At 36.9% G+C, this 15,533-nt stretch overlaps 1 protein-coding gene across 2 annotated transcripts in view; it reads right to left on the bottom strand.

The window, feature by feature from the left end:
* BANK1 (B cell scaffold protein with ankyrin repeats 1) overlaps positions 1–15,533 on the bottom strand; it is a 237,814-nt gene that overhangs the window by 132,465 nt on the left and 89,816 nt on the right. For both annotated transcript variants that reach the window (XM_045536640.1, XM_045536641.1), the window contains exon 6: positions 14,709–14,814. In XM_045536640.1, the coding sequence (XP_045392596.1) occupies positions 14,709–14,814 (106 nt within the window). The remainder of the gene's footprint in view (positions 1–14,708; positions 14,815–15,533) is intronic.

The following is a 15,533-nucleotide window of genomic DNA, read 5'->3' as shown; positions in this document are numbered from 1 at the left end:
TCAAGTGGCAAAATAGATTGCTAAGGTTATCATATTTCTAAAACCTTGATAATGTGAACAAAATGCACAAGGTAATAATAGTTCATCAAAGCCTCATGCTGCAGTTTTGATACCTCTCATATAACAAAAAATATGAGAGTGGATAGTGCCTAAGTAGATACACACTTTACTACTAATCTCAATTTGGATTCACCTCACTAATTGTTACAATTGAATTCTTGTTACTAAAATATTCTTAAATATTTTAGAGAAAAAAATTAAAAGTGTATCCACTTTGTATTTCCCTTGTCTCAAGAAACTCCATACAAAATATTCTTTCTTTTTAATGTTTTAATCGCACAGGTTAAGTTCCTAATCTGCATTATATTCAAATGAATCTTAATTTCTTCTTAATAAATAAACTTCAAAATAACACCTTTTTTACTTTAACCCCCCCCCAAATTCTAAAACGTAATACTTATTTCTCAAAAGAGCCGATATAGTGTAGCACTTAAACATTAGAACTTTGGAGCCAGACCGTACCGATTAAATCCCAACTCTGGCATTTACTAGTAGTATGATTTGTACAAGCTCCTTGAACTTCCTGTGTCTCAATTTTGTCACCCATTAATTGAGGACAATAACATCAATTCAATCAGAAATTCAACCCAGGTCCAGTGTATTCTTCCATACAAATAAGTAGTGTTGATCCTCATTATTTGAGGATTCTGTCTTTGCAAATTCATTTTCTCAGAATTTATTGATAACCCCAACATCAATACTTGAGGCACTTTCCTGTCATTTGCGGACACGTGTAGAGCAGTGAAACGTTTGAGTCACCCAGAGGGCATGTTCCCAGCTGAGGTCAAGCAAGTCAACAAATGAACGATCACTTTGCCTTCTTATTTAAGCTCTCAGACTGTAAGCCAATATCCTTTCCGTGGCCCATTTAGTGCCACATTTTCCATAGTTTTCATGAGTTCCGTTGGTGATTTAGCTGTTTAAAATGCCCCGCAAGTAGAGCGCTCAAGTGCTGTTTAGTGTTTCTAAGCACTAGAAAGCTGTGATGTGCCTTCCGGAGAAAATGTGTGTGTTCCATAAACATCATGCAGGTGGGAGTTACCTGGTCGTGGGTGGTGAGTACCGTGTGAATGAACAGTATACATTAAATAAGGTGTTTTAAAACAGAAACACACATAAAACACGGTCATGTATCAATTAACTGATGAAAATATTGTGACCAGAAGTTTGCAGGAACCTAACCCTGTACCACCTGTAGGAGCAGTGTTCCAGTATTTGCTGCTTCAGTGACTTTATAGAACATAAGAACTGTGAATAAGGAGAATCAACTGCATTTCAAAGCAATCTAGAAGAGCCCTTTCCATGTTGGAGAGAGAGTTCAGAACTGGTTTCCCGCTGCAGCAGGGCCACTCCTTTCCCAGCGTATTGTGGTATTGTGCCTCTTTTCTTCCCTCTGGCTCTGAGAGCCACCGCCCCTGTGCAGCGCTGCTCTGGGGGACGTGCGGAGGCCAGGAAGCCCGGTCACTGCAGGAGGCAGCTGGGAGCAGCAAGTCCCGGATTTCTGAGGACCCCTCCCTGGCTCTCTCTACGCTCTGGGCCCACTCAGTTTAAATCCAAGCCGGGTGTGCTCAGAACCCACTCCCTGCAAATAGAAAGAACAGTCCTAGAGCCTTGATTCTCTCTTATTTATTCTTCTACTCGTCAGGTGTAGACAAACAATAGGAAAAATCTAGGATGAAGATGAATCACAGTAAGCGTTGGCCTGCCCTTCAGATTTGCCAATATTTATGTCTTATATGTGCTTATTCATATATTTATTAACATCTACTAAATATATATTTATATTTTATCCATTTATTTATATATTTTATATCTGTGATATATATCTTACAGAGGTATTTATGATATATAATATCTGTACATATTTCTATCTACCTACCTCTATTTATCTATCTACACATATATACGTGCAAAAGTGAGAGGGGGTTCCTTACGTAGGAACTTATTCAAGACGTTAGTAACATTTCCACTGTGTGTGTGTGTGTGTGTGTGTGTGTGTGTGTGTGTGTGTGTGTGTCTAACTGAGGCCGACCCATGCATTTTCCTCCTTACAATTGATGGATATCAAAGAGCCCATTTCCCATTATCAGTTACTAATGGATATTATTTGTGTCTCTTTTCCTAACCTTATGATATAATTATAGCTGCTTAGCACTGTTGACCCTGAAAACCCACATCTTTGTGTTGGCCCAGAGACAATGAACACACGTGCCCTGGTGACTTGAGCACACTCCATGTGTGGGGCACATTCCGAAGGCACGTGCCGGTTTCTCACCCTGCTGCGGCAGATGCCATGCATAAGGGGAAGAAAATAAGATAAAAGACAAAATTACGACAATCTAAATAGCCGTCTTATTCCAACAAAGACAAATTCTTTTATTTTTGGAGCTCAAGTATTACTAGACTAAATTGATCATGACCAGGGTTTATTTTAATATATGGTTAGCTTTGTTGCCATTAACTAATTAATTAATGTAATAAATTTATACTGAGTGCTAGAAACTCTTCTAGGCACTGGAAATAAATAACCTGTTAACCAAACAGAGCTTCTTCCTAAAGGGCAGTATTTGCCCCTAACGGCTAAATGGGTGACATGAAGGTAAGAAACAAAAATCACTGTTTTTCTAGGATTGCAAAAAATAATAAAAGAATATCTGAGATTATTTCTAACTTGCTTTTCAAATAATTATTCATTAAAATAGTAATTTATATAATTTAGCAAAAAAACACCATAACCTTTCCTCTAAATTTATTAATGTCATCTCCCCTGTGAATTTCCCTCTGACCCTCTTTCTGTCGTGCTCCATGTCACCCTGGAGTGACTGCTCCCAACAGTGGACAGGGACAGTTGTCCAGGGGTTGGCAATGTGGCCGCAGGCACCAGGCTCCCTAGACCTGCGTCCCAGCTCTGCCACGTACCTTATGGGAGAGGTACAAGACTTACCAAAGCCTCACCTGTAAAGTGCAGATTAAAATAGTATCTACTGCAGGATTCTTTCGAGGCAGTAAATGGGTCAATGCGTGCAAAGTGCTTAGACGTGTGTTTCACACACAGTTAGCAAGTGAAGGCATTACCTACTATCAGTAGAGTGCACACTATCTAAATGGCACTTATTTTTGTGACTGTCTTCTCTGTCCATAGCGTGCGTGCCCTCGGAGAGTGTGGCTGCATCCTGTTGTGCGTTCAATGTTTTGTAAACATTCATAAGGTCATTTTTTCAAATAATGGTACATAAAAAATACATTTTTTAGATAAATTGCCATTCTAACCCTACTTAATTAGGCACCCATTATTTTAATCCCAGGACACAGACTGATGGAATAAAAATGTCTCCTATCTTGACTTTAATTTTATTTATGTCAATTTCACCTATGTGCATAACAATGGTGCCACCATTACTGTTGTGTTCACTCAGTGGGTTTTCATTGCCGATGCACAGACCAGGGGTATCCTCTAAGAATTTGTGAGAAATGTAAATTCTTGTGCCCATCCCAGATCTACTATGGCAGGAACGTGGGGCGGGGGCAGTAATCTGAATTTTAGCAAACCCTCCAGGTGGTGCCTGCTAACGTTTGAGAACCACAGCATTAAATACAAGACAGCATAGAGCTTGGTTCTAATAATTCAATAGGGACAGATGGTCAAGGAAATTGAGGTTAATCTTACAGAGAGCTAAATAAAACTGTAATGTACACGAAGTCTGTCTGGAATAGACCTCGCCATTCTGTTTAGCTACTGTAAAGAATGTCCCCTTCTGTCACGGTTTGCACATTTCAGAGTATGTTCTCCATGGGGTCAATGGACAAGGCTATAAGAGAAGTGAAAATTATGTGTATTCTATTTGTCACACATTTTTTTAAATTTTAAGCTTTATGATGGTATGATTTACAAATAAAAATTATATTAATATATATTTACTTCGCAAACCATGATGTCATAATATACATACATTGTGAAATGATTACCACAATCAAAACAATTAACATATCCATCACTTTACACAGTTACCATTTTTGTGTGTGAGGTGAGAACACTTGAGATCTACTCTGTTAGCAAATTTCAAGTATATAACCCATTACTAGTCAGTATTTAATAACTATAGTCAGCAGGTCTTCGGGACCTATTCACCTTATAACTGAAGGTTTGTATACTTTCACCAATATCTCCTCTTCCCCCACCTCCCTAGCCCCTGATCACCACCACCATTCTGCTCTCTGTAGCTTAAAGTTTGACTTTTTTTTTTTTTGGTTCCAGTATAAATTAGATGATCATGTAGTATTTGTCTTTCTGGGTCTGGCTTGTTTCACTTGGCACAATATCCTTCAGGCTTATCAATGTTGTTGCAAATGGTAGTATTTCCTTCTTTTATAAGGTAGGATACTATTCAATTATATAGATATATAACACATTTTCTTTCTCCATTCACCCAAGGGTGGACACTCCTGCTGTTTCCATATCTTGGCTATTTCAGATAACGCTGCAATGAGTCTGGGAGTGCAGATACATCTTCAAGATTGTGATTTTGCTTCCCTTGGCTATACACACAGAAGTGGCATTGCTGGGTCATATGCTAGTTCTAGTTTTAATTTTTTATGATGGGTAAAATGTAAACATTTTAAATTAATTTTTTATTTATAAATAAGACATAATAATTGTACATCTTTATGGGGCACAGTGTGATGTTTCGATGCATGTATACACTGTATAATGGTGATATTAGGGCAATTACTATTTCTATCACTATAGACATTTATGGTTTCTTTGTGGTTATAACAGTCACAATCTTCTCTTCTAGCTGTCTTGAAATACAAACTACACTGTTATTGCCATAGTCACCCTGCTGTGTAAATGAACGCCAGAACTTATTCCTCCTGTCTAACTGGAACTTTGTACCCAACCAACCTCTCCTGGTCCCTTCTGCCCACTCCTGTCCCCAGGCTCTGGTGACCACTACTCTACCTCTATGAAATTAACTTTTTCAGATTCCACATATGAGTGTGATCAGTGGTTGTTTATCCTTCTGTGTCCGGCTTACTTCAATTAACATAATGTCCTTCAGGTTCATCCATGTTGCTGTAAATGACAGGATTTCATTCTCATTCTGTTTTACGACTGAATGGTATTCCAGTGTGTGTGTGTGTGTGTGTGTGTGTGTGTGTGTGTGTGTGTGTCTCACATTTTCCTTATCCATTGATCTACAGACGGGCATTTAGGTTGATTCCGCATCTAGTCTGTGGTAACACTGCAATGAACATGGATATGCCAGTATCTCTTCAACATGCTGATTTCATTTCATTTGGCTATATGCCCAGTAATGAGATTTCTGGATAATATGGTAGTTGTATTTTAATTTTTTGAGGAATCTCCACACTGTTTCCTACAATGGCTGCATTGATTTATATTCCCATCAACAGTGCATCAGAGTTCCCCGTTGTCCATATCCTCATTGGCATTTGTTCTTTTTGCGTCTATTTTATAAAAGCCATCTAACTGAGATGGGGTGATACCTTATCGTGGTTTTGATTTGTATTTCACTGATCACTGATGTTAAGTATTTTTTCATACGTCTGTTGCCTATTTGTATGTTTTCTCTTGAGAAATGTCTATTCAGGTCTTTTGTCCATTTTAAACTTGGATTAATTCACATATATGAGTAAGGATTTTCAAGTATAAGTGAACTCAATGTTGTAGTTAAGGGAAAAAGATTAACAATATGGATAAAATAAAACAAAGATATAAAAATACATTCAACTTCATCCTCTTTACAATGGGCATATTTTAAAACAAGGAAGGTTTGAAAGTAAATGAAGAGAAGAAGATATACTCTGCATAAACTAATCAAAGAGTGGGGTAACTATAATAATATTCAACAAGAACTCTAAGGCAAAAACCACTAATAGATTTAGGAGCATTTACCTGTGTGATTTTCACAAGGAATACATAAACATTTAAAATGTCTAAGAATATAGCCTCAAAATACATAACACATAAAAGAGAAGGGATGGAATTTAAGGAAAAACAGACCAATTCATTACCATAGTGGCTTATTTTAACACACTTCCCTCTCATTGTGGTAGAATAAGGAGACTAAAATCAGTAATGTGGCAGAACATTTGAATAAAACAATTAACAGGCTTAATCTAAAAAATATATAAACATTGTACCCAAGAACTGAAGAATGATATTATTTTCACATACACAAGGAATGGAAGAACTGATATGATTTAAAGCAAGTCTCAAAAAACTTCAAAGGTATACAAATGGATAATTATAAAGATACCATTAGAACAACAATATAGACCTCTGTAAACATCAGAATAAAGTAAAAAGGGAATAAACACCAGTTATATCAATACGTATGAATAGGCTTAAATCAACTATTATAAAAAAGGTTTTAAATTTGCAACTCCAAATAAAGCACAAATCTATGCTAACCTCGAGATACCCTTTATACAAAAAGAAGTGCAAACTACATGCTAAAAGATATTTATATTAATTTATTTCTTAGAGCAATGCACAACCTTAATAGCATCTTGAGGAATAAAGTATTGTTAGAAAAACTATTTCAACTAAACACCACCCATTATATTCCTACAGAAGTACTTTTCATTCGGATTTTGTAGATAACGATCACAAAGGATATAATTTCCTATAGTCAACCAGATGTCATGGGTAGAAGTCATGCTTATTTTCCAGATTTCCATTGTTGTCTAAAATTTCTTCTGCCAGAATGTCACTCTCACCTTTCCGGTCTCCAGGACGACTCAGTCAGAAACTGATACTCAGCCGCCCAGGAAGGTATGGAAGTAGCAGGAGCTAACCAGCGGACTGTTTTGGCTTCAAAGCCTCGTTTGTTCTTTGCCATGTGTCTGTTGACTTTGCTCTTCCCACACTGATTCGCAGCCTAAGTGGTTATATATATATTTTCCTTTTTTTTATTTCAGCATATTACGGGGGTGTATATATATTTTTAACTCCTCTGCTATCCTGTCCCATGTATTTTACAGGGACCTGCTCATAATGTGTCCTATAGGCTTCTAGTCATACCTTTCCCAATATCTGTGCATCTTAACTCAGTCTTATTTATCTGATACAAATCTGGGAGATGTTCAAAATAGGGGAGGGGCATATACCAAATGCAACTGATGTCTGTACCCATTGGAAAATGAGCCCAAGGAGCAGCTCACTGAAACTTTATATGGTGTCCTGTCTGTTTCCTCTGGACAGTGCTTTCTCCCCCTTCATTCATTAACATCTTGCACTAAGTCGGTGTGCGTTCCCATCCATTTTTAGATATTATGTGATCTTTGTGGGTTGTGGGGGCATAGTTAATCAGAACTGTAATTCTTTCTCTTCCCAGCATTTGCTCTAGAAACACCATCTACTGAGACTGAGTTTCAGGAGGAACAAATGGATCTACTGTATATTCTTGGTACAAAGAGTTGGGGGTACCGGGATCCACTGGGAGACATGTTTGGGCTAATGCATGGTGTTGTAAATCACAGGTTATTCTGTGGCCTTCTGCTCTTCCACTCTCTGCAGTAAGGCCTTGTACGGTTGATCACTTCTTTCGGGGACATTATCCTAACTTGGCCTTCAAAATACCACTTTACTACATCAGGGGCTGCCTCTCAGTCTCTTCTATGGAAATTTCTCCTCCAGACTTGTAAACATTGCAGCGCCCAGGACTCAGACCTATACTTTGATCTGCACATTCTCTACAGAATAGTTTCAGCCAGGCCTTGGCTAAGAATGACACGGGGGGGCCTCCTACCTGGGCATTTGACTCACATATTTAAAACCACCACTTAATTATCTTTAAATTAGCATAGTCCAACTACAACTTTTGATCACAAGGTCAAAACAGTGTCATCACACCGACAAAACTATTCTTGGACAAAACTACCCATTTCAGTTGACAGCCTCAACATTTATTTTATTTATTTTTTATCAACATTAATTTAGTTACACACAGACCCTGTTTCCTCCACCTGCAACCTTTCAGCAAGTCCCACCATCTTTATTTTCAAATATCTACCAAGTCCAACCAGTTCTCCTCACCTCCACGGCTACCACCAAGGTGACAGCCACCCCCACACGTCCCCTGAGACTACCAGACTCCTATCTGGCCTCCTATTTGGTGTCCCTGCTTCCATGTTTAAACACCTGTAATCTGTTCTCCACATAACAGCAGTAGTAATGTTTTTTAAAAAATACAAATTAGATGATACCAAGCCATGTGTACAATTCTTGCATGGCTTCTTCCCATCACCTCCCAACTCTGTCTTCTCCCTTTGTTTTCATTTTTCTCATAACCATATCAATATTGGCAATGATACTGTTTATTTTGTTGTCGCTGCTGCTGTTGAACAGCTTACCCTGTTGTCCTCGCAGAAATACAGGCGTCACAAAAACAGGGTTTTCTATGTCTGACACCTGTCTCTGCAGCACCTCAAAGAGGATCTGGCACTTAGTTTACCCATCAATGAACAAGATTGCGGAATGACCTTGCAGTTCAAGATTGTCTTAATCGGGAGGAAATACCATGTTCATGGAGTGGCCTTTTTCATCTATAATTATTAATATATAGTTCTCAATTCTTATAGAATATGTGTTGTTATGGTAATGGAAATGGGCCGAGAAGGAAGTACGAATGTTGAACAGTGAAGGGCTTATTTACGATTTGTAAATGCTTATTCTTTAAAGATTGACTCAGGACAGTACATTGCCTGTGCCCCTCAGTGTTAGGACGCATCCTGCGGCCCAGGAAGTTTCTTTGATTGTGTAAGAGATATTGTCTTTTCTGTGCTTCTCAGCCAGAGGTGATTCCTCATCTAGGGAATGATTTGAGTACGGTGAAGGCAAAATTCTGGTCCTGGTAACAACCTCAATGTCTTCCTCCCTCCCTCCTCCCTCCACCCTCCTCCCTTTTTTCCTTCCCCCTCCCTTCCTTCCTTCCTTTATTAACATCCTCCAACCACAGTTAACAATGTTCTTTATAAGCATAACTTTTCAAACTTCACATCTGGAGAAATATAGAATCTTTGGAGAAACAGTGTAAAAGTGAATAATAGTATAATTCTGAAGAAATCTCCTTTTTGTTACTCAATTGCAAAACCATTTTAAAAGATTCAACTGGCTGTTTTATTTTATTATCATTTGATCCAAACTGAAATTGGCTTGAGAATATGCTAAAAATATTATTGGTAGGAGATGTGAAAATTTGCACTTGTGGGTTGTGTTAGCAAAAAATGAGGTAGAAAAATTTATAATTTTACAGTCAATTTACAAGCCAAATCTCCAATTTACTCAGTCACTACAAGTTTTCATAATGTGTTATGTGTAAATCTATTTTTAATTTAGTGTATTTACATAACAGTGATGTGTTTGTTACTAATTTCAAATGAGTTTACATGACTACATTTTTCCATACCATCTATTACTTTTCCTTCCAGAAAGACAAATAATCTTGCTCATTTTTTTAACATTGATTACTTCATGGCTTTTGATTTTCTTCTCAGGTGGTTTAAAATGCAAACTGAAAACATTGCTACCATATCATGCTTTGCAAAACTCACATTCTGAAAAAAAACATTAAAAAATTTTTTTTCGTAAAAATCTCCTCCATGTTGATTCTATTTGTTCCTAATTTTCCTTTTAGAGAGTAGATGAGTAATTCCTCATTTGCTAGGACTTCTCTTTCTCTGTGGAATGAACAGTCATGCTTTATAAGATACTTGGCTCCATCCCATGGGTATCAAGGAAAGGAGTAGCACAAATAATTTAAAAACATAACTTTTAAACAAGATTTTTGATGCTAACAAACCTTAAGATAAATAAAAATAAATCTAACCAAGGTTTTCAAGGTAATTGTATCTTCTGAAAAATTATTGCTCATTTGCATAGGAATCCATATGCAAGATTGTTCATTGTAGCACTAAATGCAATGATAAAAATTTAGAAACATTAACATGTTAGTAGAACAGTTACATATTGTAGAGTAATCAAACAAAATAATGCTATAGAATATTTAAAATGCATGCCCTACATCTACAAATATACACATAAATAATACAAAAATTAATATTGGGCAAAAATAACTTGAAGGAAAATTTACATAAAACTTACAGAATTGTGCCACAGTACATATAAATTATGGAAACAAACATATGTAGTAAAAAGATAAAGAACTTTATGGGAATGCTTGTCAAAAAATTTAATTAAAGTAATGGTTACTATTCAAGTGTGTGGAATCACAGAGCGAAACAGAGAAATTCAATTAGATCTGTCATGTTTTATTTATTAAAAAAAATCTGAAGCCAATGTGGCAAAATGTTAAGCTTTCACAAACCTAAGTGGTGGATATTGGTGTTTTTCATATTAATCTCTATATTTTCTGCATGTTTAAATTATTTGGCGATATAAAAAGGACAACCCAATATGGACAGTTTGTTCTTCTCCACTCAGGAAATGATCTATTTTCAGTGAACCTAAAAATATTACAAGTACAAGACAAACGTTAGAGCTACAGTGACCACCACATATGTATTGACTACCCAGTTACATGTTCCACATTTCGTAGACATATTAGGAAATAACGTTCTAAGCTAATACTTGCACATGTCACAGTGATTATATGCTGTCCTCTTTCGGACTAAAATATTGTTACTTATTGTAAATGCATATATCCTGTGACATGCTTTTCTAGAAATTGGCAAGGGCCTTACTGAGCCAGTTCTTTCTGGGTGAAGGTAGGTAATCTGGGCAAAATAACCTAGTTTCCTTTTTCCTCAACTAACTGCCACTCGGGGGGATCGAACAAGCAACTGTAGCCTCTTTTAAAACAAGATAAACTATTTCATTTTTCCTGTCTATGACAGGAGATTCTCTGCATTATCCAGGCTCTGGAAGGGCTTTGAAGAGGAGTTAGGAAAATCCACAGACCTGGGGCAGTGAGATTTATGAGACTCTGCCGGAGAAGGCTTGAAATTCAGACTAGGTGAGAAGTTCAGAGAGGCTCAGGCCACTGTGTCTGGCTGTGTGTGCTGTCCTGCCTCACCACCGCACCATGTCAGGGGCGTTCAAACTTCTCCCACGGTGTGTAACATGGATTGTAACAGCATTTAGCTCTATTTGTATCGTGTGTTTATATGCACAGCTACAACCAAAGCAGAAGCTGTTTACAATGATGCTCTTCCTTTGTGATGCACTCTGGTATTTTCTCTTCCAACATCTTACACATCAGCAAAAAGGTGCCTCTTGCAGCCCTCACATTGATTTCACAGTCCCTGATGATTCACCCTGGAAAGTTCTTCATGAATTATTCCTATGCCCTTTTGTTCAAAAGTCCTATTACATTAATACAGCAAGTTTATTTAGAAACCTGATATTATTCTACTCCCAGGGAGAACTATTTTGTATGGAAAATTCTTGTCGATGGTAAAAGTTATTTTTAAATCAATAACAGACATGGAAGCAGATTTTTATTTCTTATGTATTTTCCATTTTATCTCCACCCACCCCCAACTCACCCTGCCTGGTGGTGGCGGGGGGGGGGGGGGGGCGGCAAGGAAACATATGTCAAATGAGAAAATTTGTTATCTAGACAGGAGTAAAAAGGGCCAAGATATAATGACATGGAACGGTACTGTGCTTTTTAAAAAAGGAAGTGGCAGGGAACTAAACTCAGAATTTACCAAAATAACTTGGAAAAAAAGCGACGATGGGCAATGATAAGACAAATAGTTTTGACTGATACAGTCTTTGGCTCTACACTTTCAAAGAACCACAGGTATCCGTGGGTGACGCTGTGACTCAACGTTAGGGCAGGTCACTATCAAGGTGCACTTTGTCAATTCCTGTCACTACATTCCCCTCATAATGCTCTAACTTCCCATTTATTTCAGCTAAAATATAGAGGACAAATAATAAATGTTTAATCAGGAAAACATTTCACCAAATAATTAGAGACCCGTCCTCAGGGATAGACACCTGGGGTTATATTTGATGCATTTTTTTTTTGCTGAATTTATCTCTCAGAATACTTCTAGTGGGCTCGTCAATAACCTGCCATTTCTCTCACGTATTCCCTCAATTAATTTACATCTAAAGGCAATTCAAACTTTATCAGCCATCAGCTTGAACGTTATGAAACACAGGTGCAAGGTCTTAAGGACCAGATACTCCCAAGCTGCCATTGATCCAAGACTACGGGTCATGTTCGTGTTTACCTTGCATATTTGTGTCACACAGCTTTTCCTATGTTATTTTGTGTTACCATTTTTAACTAGAAATTAGAGAGCTAACAGTATGAGGACTGTTGGTTCTTTTATAGGTTTAATAGCATCTGTTATCCAACAATACACAGCAAAAAGGTTTCTAAATAAGTTATCTCGGTTATATTAAACTTTCTATTTTTAGCTTTTTTTAAAAAAAAATGTAACCTCACTTTGTAACAATTTTAGTAAAACACAAAATTATCATTATGTTCTAGCAACGGCTTGAAATTTTCATATGCTACTAACTTCATAACCTTTGCAAAGAGAGGCTAATACTTCCTGTGTGTCACAAATCAGTCTGAGGATGAATTCCTTTGCTGGTCTATAATACGCTGAAGCATTTAAGGGCTGGTAAACTTGGCTGCCCATTGGAATCACCTGGCAAACTTTAAAAACTACTGCTAGCTGGGACCTACCCCCAGATTAATTCATTAGTATAGGATGTGCTTTAAGCAGGGATGGTTTAAAAGCTCCACAGGTGGTTATAACATACAGCCACGTTTGAGAGTCACCGCTTTAAGCCCTTGATGCTCAGTGGGAGGTCTGAGGTTTTAGTCCAATCAGCTTCACCGTTTTGGTTGTTAAAAAGTCAGATACTTACAATGTTCCCCAGCCCTACTGAATCAGATTCGTATTTTCAGGGGCCCTGATTTAATACATTCCGAATTCTTCATCTATAAAAATAAGGGACCAATCCATTCCAGTCTTTCAAACTCTAAAATTCTCATTCCATAACCTAAACAACATACTGAGAAGCACTTTTAAACTTATCTATAATCCTCTACCTATAAAGAGAGACCAAAACCATCTCACTCTCTCCAACTCCACAATCCTGATTCCACAAACCTACCCAAATAAAATTCTGAGGAAATTTGTAAAAACTGTGTCATAATTCCATCTTCATACCTTTGCATGCACTTTCTCTTGCCTGGAATTCCTTCTCCTTTTCTCCCTCCTCACTGGCCCCCCCATCCATCCTGTCAGACCTAGGTAACATCCAACCTCCTTTATGAAGCACATGCTGAAAAACAATGTATCTTTTACCTAAAATTCTTCTATCAATATGTTTACTTCCATAAAGTTTATCACATTGTTTCTATTATTCATGTATATTATCGTTTCCCCAATTAAATTGTAAGCATCTTAAGTGAGGAATCATGTCATGTTCCTTTCTTATCCTAAGCTAATACCTAATTTATTGAGTTATATATTGCTAAAATATATGTAAGAAGCAACAATAAATTTTCACTCATCTCACAAGATTACTTTCTCAAAACTAGCATATTACTGACTTTTCCCTATAAAAGAACCTCACCCTTCTGCAGCTTCTCACATATCCAGGGGACTTGCAGTCACTGTGCCTTAGCTCTTCTACTCTTGATGATAAAACTGCTTTAAATAGCACAGAGACTCTACAGAAAAACTTCCTGCTCATTACTCCTTAATACATCAACACCAGACTTACACGCTTTAGCTTCATGCCTGTCTTATTCACCGCTACATCACTACATTAGTGTTTCGCACATACTGGGCATGTAAATGAATTATAAACAGTATTTCAACACACTATGCAGGAACAAAAAATTTCTAAAATATACTACTGAACTCATGATTACACATGGAAATATAATTTTCCATGCTTAGCACCTATATATACTTTAATTGATATTTGTATGTGTTTTACCATGCAAATAATATAGTCATTGTAGAAAATACAGATTCAATAAAATGAAAATTAAAAGTTAGCTTTGAAATTGCACAGCTCAAACGTAACTACTATGAACACTAAGTGTATGTCTGTCCAGATCATCAATTTATATGTATAAACATATAAATGTAATTAAATGTATCACATGCATTTTTTTAAACAAGATCACACTCTACTGCTACATAGCCTGCCTTTTATTGACTTAAGTATATATTAAAACATCACTCAAGCCAGCCAATAAATTTATAATAACATTAATTTCAAGTGGTTACATTAAGAGATGTACCAAAATTTACATAATTAATTACCAATCTTTGGATGATTAAGTCACTTCCATTTTTCGGTATTATAATCAATGATATGATAAATAATTTCCATCATAAATATACTTGCCCAAACATTTCCTTAGAAGACAAATCAGGAAGTAGGTTTGCTAACCGCAAAGTTATGCACATTTTTAGGGCCTGTGATAAAAAAAATTTACCAAATAGACCTTCAGAAGTTTGTATTAATTACCCTTTCACTGGGAGTCAGGAGTTGTCTAAATAATTCAATCGGCAGTGCAGCTAGCTATATTCTTGGATATAATATTTATTAAAGAGTTACATACAGTGGCATATGATCAAGAATAACTCTTATAAAACAGCTGGAAAATACTTACATTCTTTTTGAGAGGAGATTTCAGTTTGAAGAGACTGGAACTCATAATACGGTATCTCGTGTTTGAATGTGGCTGTCAGAACGCCGTCAAGCTCTTCAATGTCGTTCTGTTTTCAAATGAAAAGGAAATTTTTCATTAGGTCAGTTATTCAAATAGAAACTAATCTTAGTGCAATATAACGAAAATTTATTAACTGGAATAAATACTGGGTAATCTTTAGTGATATTGAGAACTTTTTTGAAAAATAATGCAAAACATTAGGGGCTTGCCTAAAACCAATTAATCATTAAGATAATGGAAGAATGGATGCAAGAAATAAAAGTCTTTACTTTTGAATGAGTAACTATAACTTCACTTAAATACTTAACTAATTTTAAAAGGGCACTAAAACAGGTAGTGAAAACACTTGAATTTGTTTCCATAATAAATTCTGGTAAAATATATGTTCTATTTTAATAAATAAAATAAAATGATGTGTCTGATTCTTCCGCTTAAGGGTTAGAAGTGGGATGGTCTTAAATAAAGCATACTATATCTTTGTCTAAGTGAGGGAAATATTTATCTTGGCCTTTTTCCTCCCTGCAGACAGAGAGCAACTACACAGCTACACGATTTCTCTCATCCAAGCGCTTTGGGGGGAGCCATGCACGCAGCGTCACAGTGCTCTTCTCCCAGTGAGACGCCTGTCACAGAGACCAGCATTCTTTTCAGGTTGCATCATGTCAGCTCTGACTGGCACGGAACCACTCAAGACACAGATGATGACAGCTAAGGGGCTGGGACAGTCTACAAAGCTATGGGGTGAGGAAGGGATTGTGGAACAAA

Source organism: Lemur catta, chromosome 24 (assembly GCF_020740605.2).
Source record: "Lemur catta isolate mLemCat1 chromosome 24, mLemCat1.pri, whole genome shotgun sequence".
NCBI classification, from domain to species: Eukaryota; Metazoa; Chordata; class Mammalia; order Primates; family Lemuridae; genus Lemur; species Lemur catta.
The sequence above is the reverse complement of the archived record's forward strand: the minus strand, read 5'-3'. Positions and strand labels throughout refer to the sequence as shown.